This window comes from Dendrobates tinctorius, unplaced genomic scaffold, assembly GCF_039654945.1.
Source record: "Dendrobates tinctorius isolate UK_male_01 unplaced genomic scaffold, ASM3965494v1 ptg000062l, whole genome shotgun sequence".
NCBI classification, from domain to species: domain Eukaryota; kingdom Metazoa; phylum Chordata; class Amphibia; order Anura; family Dendrobatidae; genus Dendrobates; species Dendrobates tinctorius.
Genome location: NW_027361730.1, coordinates 24,071,258 through 24,094,147, shown reverse-complemented (window position 1 = coordinate 24,094,147; position 22,890 = coordinate 24,071,258). Strand labels below are relative to the sequence as shown.

Below are 22,890 nucleotides of genomic sequence, written 5' to 3'. Positions count from 1 at the left end.
GGATACCCTCAAATTAAAGCTGAAAGTCTGAACCTCAACTGCATCTGAATTGTTTAAAATTCATAGTGGTAATGTCTAGAACCAAAATCAGAAAAAAGTTATCTGTCCAAATATATATGGACCTAACTATATATATATATATATATATATATATATAATTTTACATTTTTTTTTAACTTTTTTTACTTAGTCGCTTTTTGGGACTTTCACTTTTTTTTTACTTTGAAAGTATGATGCATTGCAATGCAGTAGCATTGCAGTGCATTATACCTATACTGAAAGCTTCTGAGGCCATGCTGTGAGCATGGTCTCAGAAGCTTTCTGTAGCTTCGTGACCCGGGGGTCGTCATGACGAATCTGAGTCACCATGGCAACTATTGGGCCCCGGAATGACATTGCGAGGGCGCTGATCTGACGGCAGAGGGAGATCCTGTCCCTCTGCCTGTCCCCTGAATGTTGCAATCGCGCTCGATCGCAGCATTTAGGGGGTTATCAGCCAGGGGCAGCGCTGACGCCGCTCTTGGCTGTAGTGCAAGAGCTTTGCTGTTGGCAGCGCCCAGCTCCTGCACTGATCGGGCAGGAGGTCATGATGGCCATAGCCTCGTGCGGGAACTGACATCCGCCCATGACGTGCTATGTCCTCATTGGTCGTAAAGGTGTTAAAATCTGCCATATGCTTCCAGACATATGGGCCTTTCTATTTAGCGCTAATTTTTATGGTCTTTACTAAGTAGGTATGGCTTACAGGGTAATTATGCAAAGCAGCCCAATGACAAGCCCCTAGACTCAAGTAAGTCACACCCACTTAGTAAAGATCAAAAAAAAAATAGCACTTAAAGACAACCTGTCACCTCGTTTTTGGGCTATGAGCTGCGGCCACTGCCTTTCGGGGCTTATCTACAGCATTCTATAATGCTGTAGATAAGCCCCCAATCTAACCTGAAAGGTAAGAAAAACAAGTTTTATTATTCTCACCCGGGGGCGGTCCGTTTCGATGGGCGTTGCAGGTCTGGGACCTCCCATCTTCTTGCGATGTTGTCATCTTCCTTGCTTCGTGTCGTGGCTCCTGTGCAGGTGTACTGATCTGTCCTGTTGAGTGCAGAGTAAAGTACTGCAGTGCACAGGCGTCGGGAAAGGTCAGAGAGGCCCAGCGCCTGCACACTGTAGTACTTTACTCTGCCCTCAACAGAGCAGATCAGTACACCTGCACAGGAGCCACGACACGAAGCAAGGACGATGAAGACATCGTATGAATGTGGGAGGCGTCGGACCTGCGACGCCCATCGGACCAGACCGCCCCCGAGTGAGTATAATAAAACATGTTTTTCTTCGCTTTCAGGTTAGATCGGGGGCTTATCTACAGCATTATAGAATGCTGTAGATAAGCCCCGAAAGGCAGTGGCCGCAGCTCATAGACCAAAAATTAGGTGACAGGTTACCTTTAACCCCTTCATGACCCAGCCTATTTTGACCCTAATGACCAGGCCATTTTTTGCAATTCTGACCAGTGTACCTTTATGAGGTAATAACTCTGGAACGCATCCTAGCGATTCTGAGACTGTTTTTTTGTGACATATTGGGCTTCATGTTAGTGGTAAATTTAGGTTGTTAATTTTTGCGTTTATTTGTGAAAAAACAGAAATTTGGCGAAAATTTTGAAAATTTCGCAATTTTCACATTTTGAATTTTTATTCTGTTCAACCAGAGAGTTATGTGACACAAAACAGTTAATAAATAACATATCCATATGTCTACTTTACATCAGCACAATTTTGGAAGCAAAATATTTTTTGTTAGGAAGTTATAAGGGTTAAAAGTTAAAAGCGATTTCTCATTTTTGCAACAAAATTTACAAAACCATTTTTTTTAGGGACCACCTCACATTTGAAGTCACTTTGAGGGGTCTATATAGCAGAAAATACCCAAAAGTGACACCATTCTAAAAACTGCACCACTCAAGCTACTCAAAACTACATTCAAGAAGATTATTAACCCTTCAGGTGCTTCACAGGAACTAAAGCCACGTGGAAGGAAAAAATGGACATTTTAAATTTTCCAACAAAAATTTTCTTTTAGCATCAATTTTTTCATTTTCACATGGGTAGCAGGATAAAATGGATCCTAAAATTTGTTGGGCAATTTCTCCTGAGTACACCGATACCTCATATGTGGTTATAAACAACTGTTTGGGCGCACGGCAGGGCTCAGAAGGGAAGGAGCGCCATTTGACTTTTTGAATGGAAAATATGCTGGAATATTTAGCATTTGCCATGTCGCGTTTGGAGAGTCCCTGTGTGCCTAAACATTGGAGCTTCCCCACAAGTGACCTCATTTTGGAAACTAGACCCCCCAGGGAACTTATCTGGATGCATAGTGAGCACTTTGAACCCCCAGGTGCTTCACAAATTGATCCGTAAAAAAAAGGGCTTTTTTTCACAAAAATTTTCTTTTAGCCTCAGTATTTTCATTTTCACATGGGCAACAGGATAAAATGGATCCTAAAATTTGTTGGGCAATTTCTTCTGAGTACACCGATACCTAATATGTGGTCATAAACCACTGTTTGGGCGCACGGCAGGGCCCGGAAGGGAAGGAGCACCATTTGACTTTTTGAATGGAAAATTAGCTCCAATCGTTAGCGGACACCATGTCGCGTTTGGAGAGCCCCTGTGTACCTAAACATTGGAGCTCCCCCACAAGTGACCCCATTTTGGAAACTAGACCCCCCAAGGAACTTATCTAGATGTGTGGTGGGAACTTTGAACCCCCAAGTGCTTCACAGAAGTTTATAACGCAGAGCAGTGAAAATAAAAAAAAACATTTGACCACAAAAGTTGTTGTGCAATTTGTCCTGAGTACACCGATACCCCATATGTGGGGGGGACCACTGTTTGGGTGCATTGGAGAGCTCAGAAGGGAAGGAGCGCGATTTTGGAATGCAGACTTTGATGGAATGTTCTGCGGGCATCATGTTACGTTTGCAGAGCTCCTGATGTGCCTAAACAGTAGAAACCCCCCACAAGTGACCCCATTTTGGAAACTAGACCACCAAAGGAACTTATCTAGATGTGTGGTGAGCACTTTGAACCCCCAAGTGCTTCACAGAAGTTTATAACACAGACCCTCGGCAATAGTGGAGGGGAGAGGTGACTCCCCTGTGTGGCTGAACGCACATGGACGCCCTTCGCCTGGGACCACAAGCAAGCAGAAGACTGGAGCTGTAGCAGGGAAGGTGCTGGATGTGGGAGGGAGGACTGCTGCTCCTGTGACCAGCCTGTCATGTCGGACACTGTTCACACCAGGGTGTCCGGCAGACAGCGGTAATACCCTGTTGGGTATTCTGTTCCAGTCGAGATAGGGTTAACCAGGTTGTCATGCTGGCTGAGGGCTGGGCCACGCCCTAGGTCTTTAAATAGTTCGTCCTGACAATGGGCGTCGCCGACTATAGCTTTAGCCTAGTGCTAGCAATACCGGTCAGCAGTGGTGGTGTTGGAGCGTCTGATATCTGGTGCAGTATATCCCTCAGTGGTTCTTTCTCCAATCTGTTATATATATATTTGGTTGCCCTTGCACATTATTGTATTCCCTTGTGTATTTACTGTGTGGTGTTTTCTTTTACCCCTGTCCATACGTATTTGTGGGGTCTGGTGTCTGGTCCCCTCACTGGGTGGAGGGAGGTGGGTTCAGCTTAGGGCTGGACAGGAGACAGGGACAGGGTGGAGGCTCAGGCAGGCACACCTTCAGTGTAAACCCTGGGTAGAGGGACAGACAGGGTTCCCCTAGTCTGAGGGACATCACAGGGGTCCCGGGGTTTTTGCCTAAAGTAACCTAGGCATTCCATGACATTATAGTCGGCCCAAATAGTAAAGTGGAAAAAAAAAAAAAAAAAAAAAAAAAAGGGAATATAGGGGTTACTTACTATGGATCCTATACTTTCCCTAACCAAGCAGCTGGAGGCTCTATCCATACAGGTCACTGAACTCAGGGGGGCGGTCCAGCAACAAGGCCATGCAGCTCCTGCAGTACCTGCTGAGGCTGCAGCCAGGGCAGCTGAGCCCAAGTTTCCCCTTCCTGAACGATTTGCTGGTGATCGTGGTAAGTTCACGGTGTTTCGTGAATCATGCAAATTGTATTTCCGTATGCGTCCACATTCCTCAGGTAATGAGGCTCAACGCGTGGGCTTGGTGATTTCTTTGCTGAGTGGTGACCCACAGGCCTGGGCCTTTTCACTCCCTTCAGACTCACCGGCATTTGAATCTGTAGATTTTTTTTCTCTGCTCTGGGTTTGATCTATGACGATCCAGATAGATTAAACTTAGCAGAGTCTAAGATACGCTCACTGCTACAGGGTGATCGACCAGCTGAGGATTACTGCACGGAATTCCGGCGCTGGGCGGTGGACACGCAGTGGAATGACCCTGCGCTTAGAAGTCAATTTTTGCATGGGGTTTCTGGAAGGGTTAAACAGACTCTCCTAATGTACGAGACTCCCGCCTCTCTGGAGGCTGCGATGGCACTTGTAGTACGCATAGACCGACGTCTCCGTCAGGGGGCGCTAGTTTCGTTGCCTCCGGGAGGTGGGGGAGTGGTCGGTGAGGTTGCCGCGGTTGAATCCGTGGAACCCATGCAGATCGCTGGTATAGCACAGTCACCGAGTAACAAGCCTAAACGTCCTTGGCACAGAAGGCAGGGGCTGTTTTTTTTGTGGCAAAGGAGGACATTTTATTAACGCTTGCCCCCTGGTACCTAAGAAGGGCGCGCCGGCGGAAAACTGATAGGCTCAGAGGGTTTGGAGGAGTCTAGTCTGAGCCTTTGTGTATCCTCCGTCATGGTTTCCCAGTGTATGCTCCCTGCTAAGGTGGTACTTGGGGGGCAAATGCTCTCTATTACAGTATTTATTGATAGTAGCTCAGCTGCCAATCTCATTGATGAGAGGTTCGCGCATACAGCGGGATTTCCGGTGGAGAAATTGCCGAACCTCATCCGGGTGGTTACCATCAATGCTTCCCCGTTGTCTCAAGGGGAGATCACAGAGTGTGTGTTGGATATACAACTCCACATCGGAGTATTACACTCAGAGCGGGTAACTTGTAAGGTGCTTAGTAACTTACCGGCTCAGATGGTTCTGGGCTTTCCATGGTTGTCAATGCATAATCCTGTTATTGATTGGAAGACCCAGGACATAATTCAGTGGAGCAGGGAGTGTCAGGAGAGGTGCCTGGCTACATGTATTTCCGCTTTGACCCCCAGTATCCCGGAGCCGTTGCTGGATTATGCGGATGTATTTTCTGAGAAGGGTTGTTCGGAACTACCACCGCATCGCCCCTATGACTGTGCTATTAGGTTGAAACCAGGGGCCAAGTTACCTAAAGCTAGAATGTTTAATATCTCAGGTCCCGAGAGGCTAGCTCTCAAGGAATACATTGCGGATAGCCTGAGCAAGGGTCATATTAGACCTTCCTCTTCTCCTCTGGCTGCTGGCTTCTTCTTTGTTAAAAAGAAGGATGGCGGTTTACGCCCGTGTCTGGATTTCAGAGAACTCAACCAGATTACGGTCCGTGATCCTTACCCTATGCCACTTATACCCGATTTATTCAACCAAGTGGTTGGTGCCAGGTGGTTCTCCAAACTGGACCTCAGGGGGGCGTACAATCTTATAAGAGTCCGTCAGGGGGATGAGTGGAAGACAGCGTTCAATACCCCTGAGGGTCACTTTGAGAGTTTGGTAATGCCGTTTGGGTTGACTATGGCACCGGCGGTCTTTCAACACTTCATTAATGATGTCTTCTCTCAGTTGTTGGGGAGGTTCGTTATAATTTATCTTGACGACATCCTCATTTTCTCTCGCGACCATGATACACATATAGAGCATGTTAGACAGGTTCTGCAGTTGCTCAGAGAGAACAGGCTCTATGTCAAGCTTGAAAAATGTGTGTTTTTCGTACAGGAGCTACCGTTCTTGGGTTATATAATCTCCGCCTCAGGTTTTAAGATGGACACCGCAAAGGTGCAGGCGGTACTACATTGGGATCGGCCTGATAATCTTAAGGCGCTTCAGCGATTTCTTGGCTTCTCCAATTACTATAGGAAATTTATTAAGAACTTCTCTATGATTGCCAAACCACTGACTGACATGACTAAGAAGGGTACCGACTTTTCTGACTGGTCTGAGCCTGCGGTACAGGCGTTTGAATTCCTCAAGAATAGTTTTGCCTCAGCGCCCATTCTGGTGCAGCCCGATGTCTCCTTACCGTTTGTCGTGGAGGTGGATGCGTCGGAGGTTGGAGTGGGGGCTGTACTGTCTCAGGGCCCTTCTTGGGCCAAGTTGCATCCGTGTGCCTTCTTCTCCAAGAAGCTGTCGCCTGCGGAGCGTAATTATGATATTGGCAACAGGGAACTATTGGCCATCAAATTGGCATTTGAGGAGTGGCGACACTTCTTGGAGGGGGCTGTTCATCAGATTACTGTGATAACCGACCATAAGAATTTGCTTTATTTAGAATCTGCTAAGCGCCTGTCCTCCAGACAGGCTCGCTGGGCATTATTCTTCACCCAGTTCAACTTCATTGTTACCTATCGCCCTGGGTCGAAGAATGTTAAGGCAGACGCTTTATCCAGGTGTTTTCCTGGTGGAGAGTTATGTGAAGAGCCGGTGCCTATTCTCCAAAAGGGTGTGGTGGTATCTGCCATCACGACAGAGATTGAGGCAGAGATTGCGGAGGCTCAGGAGGTGGTACCGCCGGGGTTGCCTGCTAATAAATCTTTTGTGCCGCTACATCTACGCTCTAGAGTGTTGGGCGAACATCAAGACACGGTACTGGCAGGTCATCCAGGGGTTAAGAGCACTCTGGAACTGGTATCGCGTCGTTTTTGGTGGCCTAAAATCCGGCAGGATGTGGCCTCATATGTGGCTGCCTGTAACACGTGCGCACGGGCCAAGACTCCTCGTTCCCGTCCCGCTGGTAGCTTGCAGCCTCTCGGGGTGCCCAGTAAGCCATGGACTGAGGTTTCCATGGATTTTATTACTGACTTGCCCGCCTCGGCAGGGAACTCGGCCATTTTGGTAATTGTTGATAGGTTCTCCAAAATGTCACATTTCGTTGCTTTACCGTCTTTGCCCAATGCTAAGACTCTTGCTCAGATATTTATTCGCGAGGTGGTCAGACTTCATGGTGTCCCGTCTGACATTGTGTCTGATCGAGGTACGCAGTTTGTGGCAAAGTTTTGGAGAGCTTTTTGTTCTCGCCTTGGAATCAAATTATCTCATTCATCGGCTTTCCACCCTCAGTCGAATGGACAGACTGAGCGGATGAACCAAAACCTGGAGCAATACTTGCGCTGCTTTATTTCCGACAATCAGGAAGAGTGGTCAGCGTTTCTTCCTCTGGCAGAATTCGCAATAAACAACCATTGCCAGGAATCGTCTGGGGAATCTCCTTTTTTTTGTGTGTATGGTCAACATCCTCAATTTTGCACCTTGCGTCAGGGGTGCTCAGTTGGCGTCCCTGAGGAGGACCAGTTGGGAGCTCAATTGTCGTCTGTTTGGAGGAGAGTCAAGCAGCGCTTGTTGAAGGTGGGTTCCAGGTACAAACGGGTGGCTGACTGCAGACGTGTGCCAGGTCCGGACCTGTGTGTGGGTGATTGGGTGTGGTTATCTACTAGGAACATTAAGCTCAAGATACCGTCACTTAAGTTGGGTCCCAGGTTCATTGGCCCATTTAGAATCTCCGCAGTGATCAACCCCGTGGCATTTCGTTTGGAGTTGCCGGCTGTGTATAAGATTCATAATGTATTTCACAAAGCATTGCTAAAGAAGGTCGTGGGTTTGGTGGATGGTTCCCCTGGGCCACCACCTCCCGTCTTGGTGGATGGCGCGTTGGAATTTGAGGTGTCCAAAGTGGTGGACTCTAGGGTTGTGCGTCGCACTCTACAGTACCTGGTCCACTGGCGTGGCTATGGTCCTGAGGAGAGGACATGGGTGCCGGCCTCTGACATTCATGCTGATCGACTGGTTACTATGTTCCATCGTCGCCATCCGGACAAGCCAGGTCCTCGACATGGTGAGGTTCCGGAGGTCCCTCGTAGAAGGCGGGGTACTGTCATGTCGGACACTGTTCACACCAGGGTGTCTGGCAGACAGCGGTAATACCCTGTTGGGTATTCTGTTCCAGTCGGGATAGGGTTAACCAGGTTGTCATGCTGGCTGAGGGCTGGGCCACGCCCTAGGTCTTTAAATAGTTCGTCCTGACAATGGGCGTCGCCGACTATAGCTTTAGCCTAGTGCTAGCAATACCGGTCGGCAGTGGTGGTGTTGGAGCATCTGATATCTGGTGCAGTATATCCCTCAGTGGTTCTTTCTCCAATCTGTTATATATATATATATATATATATATATATGGTTGCCCTTGCACATTATTGTATTCCCTTGTGTATTTACTGTGTGGTGTTTTCTTTTACCCCTGTCCATACGTATTTGTGGGGTCTGGTGTCTGGTCCCCTCACTGGGTGGAGGGAGGTGGGTTCAGCTTAGGGCTGGACAGGAGACAGGGACAGGGTGGAGGCTCAGGCAGGCACACCTTCAGTGTAAACCCTGGGTAGAGGGACAGACAGGGTTCCCCTAGTCTGAGGGACATCACAGGGGTCCCGGGGTTTTTGCCTAAAGTAACCTAGGCATTCCATGACATTGCCGTTCACCTCAGAAGCAGACAGGAGGGAGCCTGGCACAAAGCACTGGAGAGGTGAGAGCTGCGTCCTGCCCCCCATCCCCCGGTCAGACCATGGCACAGGCTGAACAGGCTGAGGACAGGTCTCCTCCTATATTACAGCCCTACCAGACCCAGATAACAGAAGTGGTCCCTTCACTATCATCAGGGGGATATGAAAGTGGGTCTTCTCCCTGTCTGGTGTCCCAGGACAGCAGGACAGTGTCCCCCCCACCAATACATCTCATGGCCCCCCTGCACAAGCTCCTTCTAGACCTGTGGGCCCTGATGATTCCATAAATGCTTCAGAGCTGAGAGCGCAGCTGAGTGCCATCCCCACCAGGGCCGATATGGAGGGCTATATTCAGCGCCTGGAAGCGATGTGCAGGGGTGAAATAGGGTCCCTTAAGGAGGACGTGTCCCACCTTACTACTAACGTTTCTGCATTGGAGGCGAGAGTGGAGTCGCTTTCCTTACAATTACAGAGCCAGCAACAACTTCTGGATCTACACTCGGAGTCTTTTAATATGGTACTAGATATGCTGGAGGACTCTGAGAACAGGAACCGGAGGAATAATATCAGGCTCCGTGGGATCCCTGAGTCTGTGGCCTCACGTGACCTTTCCTCGGCCCTTCACGGCATTTTTAATTCGCTCTTAGGGAAACCATCCACTGAACACATTGAAATTGATCGAGCTCATCGCTCGCTAGGGCCCAGGAACCCCGACACATCTAAGCCGAGGGACGTCATATGCAGGATCCACTACTTCCAAACTAAGGATGACATCATGCGTAAGGCGAGGGACCACGATGCTATAGACTTTAATGGATCTGATATTCTTCTTCTGTCTGATCTCTCACGCTTCACCCTGGCCAAACGGAGGGTTCTACGTCCCCTCTTGGAGATGTTGCGGGAAAATAGGATCCCCTATATTTGGGGCTACCCATTCCAATTGCAAGTACGCAGTGATAAGGGTCTGACAACTTTGAGATCCCCGTCGGATCTCCAGAACTTCACCGCTGCTCTGGGCTTACCCATGGTTGCGCTGGGGGACTGGCCTCGCCTCACTGCGTCTGACTTATGGGGACTGCGCCGCGATGGAGGACCTCCTGCTGGGACTATGGGAAAGAGGAAGCGGAGCTCCCGCCGGAGACATGGATCCGTCACTCAGGCCAACGACACTTGATCATCTATCCTAGATTATATGTTTTCTATTGTCTCTTTTGTTCCGCCTGCAGTACCCCTGCATACTGTCGGGCTCCCAAGAGGAGTCTGGTCGTAACTTTGGTCAAGTTTGATTAATGCAGGGGGACTGGAGCCATATGTTTGGTAGCGGTTTCATTTTCATCAGATTCTATCTGGGACTCTTGAACGGAGCTCCCAGCATAGCCTATTCTACACTGTTTATGAATGGTTTCCTACTCCGATGGGCACCTCAAATGATGTGCTTACCTGTTGTATTACTTTATAATTCCACTAATTATATCCTAGGCTGACTAACGCTACTTTTTCTTCTAAATTTAGCACTCGGAGATGCCCCTTCGGAGACCCGTTCCGATTGTGTTCACTTCTGCAAATGTATCTGGTTTATGACTCGTCCTGTTGTATTTGTTAATATTGTTTATACTGACAGGTCTACAGACCTACGGGGTGGAGTTTGGATTTCCTTTTTTTTTTTTTTTTTTTGCTGCAGGGGCTTGGCTGTTGGCTGCTTGCTCTTTACCCAATCACCTCCCCACTAGGGTGTGTCTGTGACACTACTTCTCAGAGTTTTCTCTGATATTGTTCTCTACACCAGAGGCCTAGTGGCCTCTTGGTCTTCCCTTTATTTCTTTTTTCCTTTCGGTCGGTTCTGAACTACTCTTTCCTTGGTGCTTTACTTTTACTATCTCTGTCTCTTCCCACCACCCACCCCCCCTACTCCTTCCTGACCTGATTGTGCCACCTGTGGGCCCGATAGTTCATATGGCATCCCTACAACTCTGCTCACTTAATGTCAGGGGGTTTAATGTCCCCGAAAAACGTTCAAAGTTTCTATACGGTATGCATAAGCAACGAGTTGACGTACTTTTGCTGCAGGAGACGCATTTCCGATCAGACAGAATCCCTACGCTTAGCCATAAATACTACACGCAGTGGTTCCATGGAAGTAATTCTGATTCCAAGTCTAAAGGAGTCAGCATTGCATTACATAAGTCTCTCCAGGCTCAGGTTGTCGCCTCTAAGATGGATTCTGGTGGTCGATATGTGTTTCTGAAGCTTAAAATCGCCCACGATCTGTTCACCATAGCAAACATTTATCTCCCCAATCAAGACCAGGTCCGAGCATGCAGAAAGTACTTGCGGGACCTATCGGCTTTTGCGGAGGGCTACGTGATCATGGGAGGGGACTTCAATATGGTGTTGGACCGCGCTGTGGATTCCTCTTCGGGCAGGTCAGCGGTGCCCCCCTCGCAGATGGAGAGACTACGTCGGGCCCTGACGGACTCAAGTTTGGTGGATGTCTGGAGGTTACTGCACCCCACTGCCCAGGATTATACCTATTTTTCCAAAATACACAATTCCTACAATAGATTAGATTATTTTTTGATCAGCCACGGGCTCCTGTCTTTTGACCCTAGGTCCGACATCGACACGATGTTATGGTCGGACCATGCCCCGGTCTTGCTCTCCCTGCGGTTGCCGAGTCTCGTTCCGAAGGAATGGACCTGGTCCTTAAACCCTGGTCTCCTTGGAGATCTAACGTGTCAGGCGGCCGTGCGAACAGCAATCTCGGACTTTCTAGATTTTCACAAACACGACCCTACGGCTATTCCGTATCAATGGGAAGCTTTGAAAGGAGTCATACGGGGGGTATTTATACAGCAAGGGGCCATACTGAAAAGAGAGAGGGAGACTGATATAATGGGTTTGTTGACTCGTGTCCAAGCTTTGGAGACGGACCATAAACGGACTAGAGATGCTTGTGTGCTGACTGATCTCCTCCGGGCGCGCTGTGAGTTGAGCACCTTGTTAGACGCGACGTTAGCACGACAGAGGGACCGCTTCCGTAAATTTATGTACAAATATTCTGCTAAACCTGGGAGAGCCCTGGCGAGGTTTCTGCATCCCCGTGCCCCTACCACTTATATTCCTACCATGAGATCTGCTACGTGTGAACTGGTCCATTTTCCTGGGGAGATTGTGGACTTGTTCAGAGCATATTACGACTCTCTTTATAATTTAAATGGCCCGTTGTCTGATATGTCCCCCCTCGAGTTTCAAGCACGGGTGGATGATTACATCCGGGATACTGGGCTCCCGCCTATGTCGGTGGAGGAGTCTGAGACCCTGGAGAGCCCTCTTTCAGAGCAGGAGGTTCTCGACACAATAAAATCCTTAGCTAATGGTAAGAGTCCTGGCCCTGATGGATTTTCCGCTGCCTTTTATAAATTGTTTGCAAACTCCCTAGTCCCCTTCATGATCAAACTGTTTAACTCTATCTCGGCCAGCTGTCCCTTTGCCAAACGCTGATGGCTACAATCACCGTGATTCCTAAACTGGGTAAAGATCCCCTATTATGTGCAAGTTATAGGCCCATATCCCTTATTAATGTAGATGTGAAGGTGTTCGCGAAAGTGTTAGCTGGTAGACTGAACCCTGTTCTCCCTGGGTCCATCCATAAAGATCAGGCAGGCTTTGTGCCTCACAGGGAGGCCAGGGATAACACGGTGGAGACGTTGCTCCTGACTTCATACATGCGCACAGGAAGGGTACCAGCATGCCTATTATCTATTGACGCTGAGAAGGCGTTTGACCGCCTAGGTTGGCCCTTTCTACGTGCTTCTCTGCAGCAACTAGGAGTGGGTCCTAACATGATGGAGAGGATTTTTGCTCTATATCATAGACCTACAGCCCGTCTCAGAGTTAATGGCACCCTCTCCCTGCCCATTAATATAAGGAACGGGACCCGACAGGGTTGCCCCCTCTCTCCTTTACTCTATATCCTCGCGATGGAGCACCTAGCAGTGGCATTACGGAAGACACCCGATATTGAGGGTTTGCGGATTGGTCAACATGAGTTTAAGATATCCCTATATGCGGATGACTTACTGCTATATATTACCAACCCGACTGTGGCCTTTCCCGTACTTCTCCGAGAGTTCCGTAGGTTTGGGGAGGTCTCAAATTTTAAAGTCAACTACTCCAAGACGGAGGCGCTCAGTATCTCCTTGCCTAATGATCTGGTTTCTCAGCTCCAGACGTCCTTTTCTTTTAAGTGGAAGACGGCCGCCTTGAAATATTTAGGAGTCTTAATACCTGCTGACATTAACGCAACATATGCTCTGAACTATGTCCCGCTCCTGCAGAAAACTATCTTGGACCTTAAACGATATAACAGACCTCAGCTATCTTGGTTCGGACGGGTAGGAGTGATCAAGATGGAAATCTTGCCCCGATTCCTCTATTTTTTCAGACGCTCCTGTGCAGGTCCCGGATTGCTTTTTCAGGTGCCTGCAATCGGCTATCAATAGCTTTATTTGGGGAACTAGGAAGCCGCGGACTCGGTTCTCGGTACTAGTGAGACCCAAGACTAAAGGGGGGGTAGGCCTCCCTGATTTTAAACGTTATTATCAGGCAGTCTTGCTCTCTAGGATAGTCGATTGGAGGTTTGGCGATGCTCATAAACAGTGGGTGTTCTTGGAGAAACTTTTATCGCCCTCTTCTTTGTATTGGCTACCTTGGCTGGGGGGGATCGGACGCCCGCCTGTGTCAAGTTATGCTCCACTCACACAGGTTGTTCTGAGGTTCTGGGACAGAGCCTACGTGAAATTACTCCTGACCTCTCGAGCAGATTGAGTCCCCTTTTTGACAATCCGGCCTTTCCCCCAGCAATGAATAGATCTACGTTTTTGTGTTGGACGCGACCTGACGAGGTGGTACTGGGTCAGGTGAGGGATAAACTTGCGGGGCTCTCCGATGTGAGGGGGTTGCGAGGCCCTGGTCAAACGACACCGCTGTCCTGGCTGGAGTTTCTGCAATTGCGGAGCTTCCTTCTCAGTATACCATTAGGGGCGCCAACGTCATTTGAGTCTCTGATGCTCCCTACCGAGGGTCCCTCTCATGTGGTTTCGGCGCTCTATGGCCTGGTCTTGAACTCACTTCCCTCTACTACGCTCGGCTTCATGGAGGCTTGGGAGAGGGACCTGGGGATCACCTTTTCTGAGGCGGATAGTTTAAAAATTTTCACTTTCGCGCACAAGATGACAATGTCCAGTCAGTCGCAGGAATGGAATTATAAATTGCTGACGCGCTGGTATAGATGTCCCACACTTCTCCATAGAATTAACCCGGAGACCCCGGATACCTGTTGGAGATGTGGATCCGCCGCAGGCTCTATGCTTCATGTTTGGTGGTCCTGTGGTCTCCTGCAACCCTTCTGGAGCTCGGTGTTTGATGCCTTTCATCTGATGACTGGGGTCCGCCATGAGCCCTCCCCCCAAATTGCCCTACTGTCCCTGATTCCCAATTCGATAGCTTCGGTTAAAAAGGGGATTCTAAGATTCTGTTTAACGGCTGCCAGAGCGGTTATTCCTCGGCATTGGAGGTCCACTAGGTTCCCTCCACGGAGGAATGGATATCTGAAATGGAGAGACTTCATCGTCTGGAGTCAATGGTGGCGGGTGGCAGTGGTGACGGTGATGTTGCATGTGAACAGGGGCGCACCTGGTTCCTCTGGCAATCCTTCAAGGAGAGCGCGGGGTTCCTGAACTGGCTACGTACATATTCACAACCCTCAATATGTGGACACTGATGCTATTGGGTCCCCTTTAACCCTCTCCCTCCCTACTCCCCCCTTTCTTCCTATTCCACCCCCCTTTTTTTTTTTTTCTTTCCTTCTCTCTCTCTTCTCTCTTTTTATCTTGCTTTCCTTCTTCTTATATCTCTATAACTGCTTTTCTTACAGGTTATTTACTTTGTTTATAAGGTTCATATCTGGAGATGTTTTTCAAGATAGCAAGCATGTATCCTATATATGCCAGAGTCCTTGTTTGGCTATAAGTGTGCTGCTTTTACAGAGATTTAATGTTTAGCCTTGGACATGGTAAATGGCTCTCTGTACTGCTTTTACTGTTTAAAAAAAACAAACAAAAAACTTCAATAAATATATTTACTGAAAAAAAACAAAAAAAAAACACAGCTGTGAAAATAAAATATAATTTTTTTTCCTTAAAAAAATGATTTTTTAGCCCGCTATTTTTTATTTTTTAAAGGGTAACAGGATAAATTGGACCCCTAAAGTTGTTGGACAGTTTGTCCTGAGTACGCTGGTACCCCATATGTGGGGGGGAACCACTGATCAGGCACACGTCGGGACTCGGAAGGGAAGTAGTGACGTTTTGAAATAGCGACTTGATGGAATGGTCTGCGGGCGTCATGTTACGTTTGCAGAGCCTCTGATGTGCCTAAACAGTGGAAACCCCCACAAGTGACCCGATTTTGGAAACTAGACCCCCAAGGAACTTATCTAGATGTGTGGTGAGCACTTTCAACCCCCATGTGCTTCACAGAAGTTTATAACGCAGAGTTGCGAAAATAAAAAATCATTTTTTTTCTACAAAAATCATTTTTTTAGCCCCGAATTTTCTATTTTCCCAAGGGTAACAGGAGAAATTAGACCCCCAAAGTTGTTGTGCAATTTTTCCTGTGTACGCTGATACCCCATATGTGGGGGTAAACCACTGTTTGGGCACACGTCGGGGCTTGGAAGGGAGGGAGCGCTGTTTGACTTTTTGAACGCAAAATTGGCTGGAATAAATCGTGGTGCCATGTCGCGTTCGGAGACCCCGTGATGTCCCTAAACAGTCAAAACCCTTCAATTCTATCTCCAACCCTAACCCCAACACACCCCTAACCCAAACCTAATCATAACCCTAACCACAACCCTAACCCCAACACACCCCTAACCCTAATCCCAACTCTAACCCTAACCACAAGCCTAACTCTAATCCCAACCCACTCCTAACCCTAAACTTAACCCTAATTCCAACCCTAACTCTAACCCTATTTCTAACCCTAACCCTAATTCTAACCCTATTTCTAACCCTAATTCCAACCATAACCCTAATGGAAAAATAAAAATTTTTTTTTATTTTATTATGTGTGCCTACCTATGGAGGTGATGAATCGGGGGTGTACTTTTTTTTCTTTTGATCACTGTGAGAGTTTATCACAGTGATCAAAATGAAAAATGAATGGGCAGCCGGCAAATTCATGGCCGCCGCCATCTTGGAAAATGGCAGGCGCATGCGCCCGCCATTTTCCAAGATGGCGGCGCCCATGATCCGGGACGGCGGGAGCCACAGCAGGACATCGGAGGTATCGGGGGGGTATCGGAAGATGGGGGGAGCGGAGGGAAGGGGAGGGGGATCAGATGACCGATCGCCGCTGTCTGTTGGTGGCCCATCGCCCCTGCCAGTCGGTGTGGGGGGTCGGGTCTCGGTGTCCAGCTTGCAGCATCGGCCATGGCTGGATTGTAATATTTCACCAAATTTCATTGGTGAAATATTACAAATCGCTCTGATTGGCTGTTTCACTTTTAACAGCCAATCAGAGCGATCGTAGGCACGTGGGGGCTAAGCCCCTGTTAAAAGTGAAACAGCCAATCAGAGCGATAGTAATATTTCATCATTGAAAACTGATGAAATATTACAATCCAGCCATGGCCGATGCTGCAGTAGCATCGGACATGGCTGGAGACACCGATTCGACCCCCCACCGGCGATCTTCCGCCGCTGTCATCATCTTCCCCCTCCCATTCCTTCCGCTCCCCGCCAACTTCCGATCTCCCCCCTCACCCCCCCGGTACCTTCTGAGTCCCCCTGTCGCTCCCGGTGTCCCGCGGGTCCAGCTCATAGGTGCCCGCAGAGCGCCCGCCCGAATCTGCCGGCTGCAGATTCCATTCTTTCATTTTGATCACTCTCACAGTGATCAAAATGAAATGAAAAGTAAATAAACCCCCCGATTATCACCCCCATAGGTAGGCACAACTAATAAAATAAAGAAAATATTTTTATTTTTCCATTAGGGTTAGGGTTGGAAAGAGGGTTAGGGTTAGGGCTGGAAAGAGGGTTAGGGTTAGAAAGAGGGTTAGGGTTGGAAATAGGGTTAGGGTTGGAATTAGGGTTAGGGTTGGAATTAGGGTTACGGGTGGAATTAGGGTTAGGGTTAGAATTAGGGTTGGAATTAGGGTTTAGGGTTGTGGTTAGGGTTATGGTTGGGATTAGGGCTAGGGGTGTGTTGGGGTTAGGGTTATGGTTGTGTTGCGGTTAGGGCTGTGGTTAGGGGTGTGTTGGGGTTAGGGTTGAAGTTAGAATTGATGGGTTTCCACTGTTTAGGCACATCAGGGGGTCTCCAAACGCGACATGGTGCAACCATTGACTCCAGCCAATTTTGCGTTCAAAAAGTCAAACGGTGCTCCCTCCCTTCCAAGCCCCGACGTGTGCCCAAACAGTGGTTTACCCCAACATATGGGGTATCAGCGTACTCAGGAAGAATCGCACAACAACTTTTGGGGACTAATTTCTCCTGTTACCCTTGGGAAAATAAAAAATTGGGGGCTAAAAAATTATTTTTGTGGAAAAAAAATGATTTTTTCATTTTCACATCTCTGCATTATAAACTTCTGTGAAGCACTTAGGGGTTCAAAGTGTTCACAACACATCTACATAAGTTCCATGGAAGGTCTAGTTTCCAAAATGGGGTTTCCACGGTTTAGGCACATCAGGGGCTCTGCAAACGTAATGACGACCGCAGACTATTGCATCAAAGTCTGCATTTCAAAATGTCACTTCCCTTCCGAGCCCTGACGTGTGCTCATACAGTGGTCATCCCCACATATGGGGTATCAGTGTACTCAGGACAAACTGGACAACAACTTTTGGGGTAAAATTTATCCTGTTACCCTTGTGAAAAAAAATTGCGGGCTAAAAATCATTTTTTTGAGGAAAAAAAATGATTTTTTATTTTCACGGCTCTGCGTTATAAACTTCTGTGAAGCACTTAGGGGTTCAAGGTGCTTACCACACATCTAGATAAGTTTCTTGGGGGGGTCTAGTTTCCAAAATGAGGTCACATGTGGGGGGTTTCTACTGTTTAGGCACACAGGGGCTCTGAAAATGTAACATGACGCCTGCAGACCATGCCATCAAAGTCAACATTTCAAAATGTCACTACTTCCCTTCCGAGCCCCGACGTGTACCCAAACAGTGGTTCCCCCCCATATATGGGGTACCAGCGTACTCACGACAAACTGTACAACAACTTTTGTGGTCCAATTTATCATGTTACCCTTGTGAAAAAAAAATTGCAGGATAAAAATCATTTTTTTTTGAGGAAACAAAATTATTTTTTTCTTTTCACGGCTCTGCGTTATAAACTTCTGTGAAGCACTTGGGAGTTCAAGGTGCTTACCACACATCTAGATAAGTTCCTTAGGGGTCTAGTTTCCAAAATGAGGTCAAATGTGGGAGGTTTCTACTGTTTAGGCACACAGGGGCTCTGCAAATGTAACATGACGCCCGCAAACCATGCCATCGAAGTCAGCATTTCAAAATGTCGCTACTTCCCTTCTGAGCCCTGCCGTGCGCCCAAACAGTGGTTCCCCCCCACATATGGGGTACCAGCGTACTCAGGAAAGACTGGACAACAACTTTTGTGGTCCAATTTCTCCTGTTACCCTTGTGAAAATAAAAAATAGCGTGCTAAAAAATCATTTTTGAGGAAAAAAAATGATTTTTTATTTTCACTGGTCTACGTTATAAACTTTTGTGAAGTACTTGGGGGTTCAAAGTGCTCACTACACATCTAGATAAGTTCTTTAAGGGGTCTAGTTTCCAAAATGGGGTCACTTCTGGGGAAGCTCCAGTGTTTAGGCACACAGCGACTCTCCAAACGTGACATGGCAAGCGCTAAAATTTTCCATTCAAAAAGTCAAATGTGCTCCTTCCTTTCCGGGCCCTGCCGTGCGCCCAAACAGTGGTTTATGACCACATATGAGGTATCGCTATACTCAGGAGAAATTGCCCAACAAATTTTAGGATCCATTTTATCCTGTTGCCCATGTGAAAATGAAAAAAATGATGCTAAAAGAAAATTTGTGTTGGAAAAATTAAAACATCCATTTTTTCCTTCCACGTTGCTTTAGGTCCTGTGAAGCACCTGAAGGGTTAATAATCTTCTAGAATGTAGTTTTGAGTAGCTTGAGGGGTGCAGTTTTTAGAATGGTGTCACTTTTGGGTATTTTCTGCCATATAGACCCCTCAAAGTGACTTCAAATGTGAGGTGGTCCCTAAAAAAAATGTTTTTTTATAAATTTAGTTGCAAAAATGAGAAATTGCTGGTCAACTTTTAACCCTTATTACTTCCTAACAAAAAAAAGTTTGTTTCCAAAATTGTGCTGATGTAAAGTAGACATGTGGGAAATGTTATTTAGTAACTATTTTGTGTCACATAACTCTCTAGGTTAACAGAATAAAAATTCAAAATTTGAAAATTGCAAAATTTTCAAAATTTTCGCCAAATTTCTGATTTTTTCACAAATAAATGCAAAAATTATCGACCTAAATTTACCACTAACATGAAGCCCAATATTTTACGAAAAAACAATCTCAGAATCGCTAGGATGCGTTGAAGCGTTCCAGAGTTATTACCTCATAAAGGGACACTGGTCAGAATTGCAAAAAATGGCCTGGTCATTAAGGTCAAAATAGGCTGGGTCATGAAGGGGTTAAAGGTGTTGTTTGGTCAAAATCAATAAGTCTGCAGTCACTCTGTTTGACTGCACTTATGAATTCCCCCAGCGCATTCACCGTTTATGAGTGGAGTTTATTATGGAGAGAGGCCACACGCACTGGCCGGGAGTATGTATAAGGCCAGGGTCACACTTGGAAGTGCAGTGTGAGAAACTCGCGCCTCAACACCCGGCACTGCCGCCGGCACTCTGGACCGGAGTGTGCGGCTGCATGTCTTTCTATGCAGCTGAGCGCTCCTGTCCGAACCACCGGCGGCCGTGCCGGGTATTGAGGCGCGAGTGTGACCCCGGCCTACCTCATACATATGCTCCACCCCCGGCTCAGAAACCGGCGAATCCCCACAGCCGGGGAGTCATAAGTCTGCAGTTACACAGAGTGACGTATCGATTTAGACCTGACAACCCCTTTAATAAAAAAAAGGCCCTTACCTCAGGAACAGTATGGTGGATTAAGAAAAGACAAAAAGCGCGTTTTTCTTCTGTATTTTTTAGCTTTCTCATTGCTTTCTATCTGTCAAAAAACACTGCAGTTCCCAATCCAGTCAAGAAAAAACCCACCAGCGTGTGCATAAGATTTCTGATCTCATAGCGTTCGCTGGTACTGTAAAAACTACTGCAAAATGCAATGTGTGACCACAGCCTAATAATGTGCTTTAGCTGTCCACAGGACTGAGGCTGGTTTCACACTTGCGTTTTTTGTGCTGTGTTTTAGCGCAAAAAAGCATGCTTTTTTTCCCTATACTTTAACATGGGTGCGCATATGTGCGCATACACATGCGCTTGTATGCGTTTGTATGCGCATGCGGTTTTTTTGTAGTGTGCGCCCGGGAGCACAAAATGCATCCTGTTGCATTTTTTGTGCGTCCGACTGGCCCCAAAATAACGCATGCGCACACAATGCGTTTTTTTTTACAGCAAAACACCCATTAAAGTCTATGGGTGCGCAAAAAAAAGCATGCTTTTTTTTTTTTAAAATGCACCAAAACCCGCAAAAACGCACACAAACGCATGATGCATTTTTCATGCGTTTGTGTGCGCAAAAAAACGCAAGTGTGAAAGTAGCCTTACGACTACTAAAGAAAACCAAGTACTGCTTCGTGTTTCTTTTTTAGCTCTGCACAGAGGTCGGTTCTATAACAGAGCAGACACTACATAAATAACCATTGTAAAGGATATAGACAATGAATTCCAGGACTTCTGCATCTCACTATAGTGATAGTACTCCCCCGGAATGCGCATTTGGCTTAGTCCTGTGCTACTTTATTATAGTAGTGGTCTGTACCAAATGTCTGCAGCGGGGGGATGTAAGGCCCAGCCCTCCTCGGTCTCTCCTGTTTTAGAGCCCGGTTTTGTGTGTAACGTTTAGGACGAAGAGGTGCCGGGCGCCCGAGTATGTTCTCCCGAGTAACGCGACCCGCCCGAGGCCTTCCCCGGGTCTTGCTCGGTCTCGGTCTCGGTCTCGCTGTAGCAGCAGCTCAAGTTGCTGAAGGGCCCGTAGAGGAAGACGGGAAGAAAAACAGGAAAGTCCGTGAGGCCTACAGCGCCGCAATAGTCAGGAGCAGGGAGCTGCTCTGCAGAGTGAAGGTAATGGCAGGACGTGCTGCACAGCGTGCACGGAGCAGTGTATGGCGCCAATGAGCTCTGCAGGGTTGGAGTCTGTGGGCGAATCTGTCTGAGAGGTCCCCGGAGTCTGTGGGGACTATAACTATAGTAGGGGCTTGTCCAGGAATATTCTTCTTACACCCAGTATCAAAAGGTGGCGTGGAAAGACGTAACTGTGAAGAGGGCAGCCCAACCACCGTGTGAGGCTCATTGGTGGGCCGCACTCCAATTATTAGGACCCGTGCATGTTAGGCCTCTTTCACACATCAGGTTTTCGCCGTCAGGCGCGATCCGGCGCTTTTGACAGAAACCGGATCCGGCGAAATGCAATGCCGGATCCGGTTTCCCCCCCATTGACTTGCATTTGCGCCGGATCGCGCCGGATGGCCATGCGTTTCATCCGGTTTTCGCCGGATCCGGCAATGTGTCGCGATCCGGCGTCTGGAAAAAACGGCTACTGTAACGTTTTTTGTCTCCGGCGAAAAAGCCGGACACGCCGGATCCGGCGCGTCCAGCTTTTTCACACAATGAAAGCCTATGAGCGCCGCAATGCGCCTGATCCGGCGAAAGCCGGATCCGGTTTTTTTGGTCTGAGCATGCTCAGTAGCTCTGCCCACTACAACCTGTCAAAGAAGGGCTGTAGGAACATGCTATATATAGTTTTCCAGTAGCCAATCCCGTTCGGAAGGCCACAAGGGTCAATTTTAAAAACCAGATCCGGTGGCGAGTGGGTTAATCTAACAAAGGGTTAATGTCACCATTCGATTGTCTCCCCAAGATAAATAACCTGGTCTATGTATAGGATGCAGAGATTCCGCACGTGTTCAAAGAGCACATGCGGTATCACCACACGTACAACGGGGGGAGGCGCTTTGGGCGGAGCGGGCTTTCCACTGCGTCCAAAGCACTAAGTATGCAGCGTGGAAACATACCCTAAGGCAACTTTCACACATCAGGTTTTCGGCGTCAGGCGCGATCCGGCGTCGTGCCGGAATGCCGGATCCGGCAAATGTTTTGTAAAACCTGATGTGCCGGATCCGGTTTTCTGCCGGATCCGTCTTGTTCTTGACAGACAAAACCGGATCCGTCTCATCCGGTTCATCCGTTTTTCTATCCGTTTTTTGACGGATTACGCCGGATCCGGTTTTTAAAATTGACCCTTGTGGCCTTCCGAACGGGATTGGCTACTGGAAAACTATATATAGCATGTTCCTACAGCCCTTCTTTGACAGGTTGTAGAGAAGAAAGTGCAGGTTGGAGAGAAGAGCAAGTTACTGGCGAAGATGGATGTTGTCATTGGAAATATTACCACTAGAAGTTCTGTGACGGTTTCAGTAATGAGGGACAATTTTTCACTATACTTTATGTCACCTCAAGGCAGAGTACACTGGCAGGATGACAGAGTGTGAAAGATTTGTGCCCTAACCAAACTTGTGTACCTTCTGGACCAACAGTATATACCTTTGCCAACCAAAGTTGGCTATCTTGTCATGGTCTTACTATTTTTAGCTTTAGGCCACAGGTGTGTACCTGGTTGTGTTTTATGCAAAGTATTTCACCTTTTAACAAAAGTTGTGTACATTGTTAGGAAATCACCAACAATAAACACAACTTTTTAGGTGAAATACTTTGCTTCAAACACAACCAGGAACACAACTGTGGCAAAAAGCTAAAATTTACCCACAGTTATATACCTGGTTTTGAATACCTTTTTACCTTTGAAATACCCTGTATTTAACCTTTTTTTTAAACATAGTTCGCCGCAGAAAGAAATGACAGACAACCATTGTGAA

The 22,890-nt window shown here is 47.5% G+C and overlaps 1 protein-coding gene across 2 annotated transcripts in view; it reads left to right on the top strand.

The window, feature by feature from the left end:
* The first annotated feature begins 20,746 nt into the window (after positions 1-20,746).
* Positions 20,747-22,890, top strand: part of LACTB (lactamase beta) — a 103,083-nt gene continuing 100,939 nt past the window's right edge. The window contains exon 1 of one of the 2 annotated variants that reach the window (XM_073579392.1): positions 20,747-21,079. In XM_073579392.1, the coding sequence (XP_073435493.1) occupies positions 20,888-21,079 (192 nt within the window). In that variant the 5' untranslated portion in view covers positions 20,747-20,887. The remainder of the gene's footprint in view (positions 21,080-22,890) is intronic. The other variant, XM_073579393.1, reaches the window with a different exon arrangement.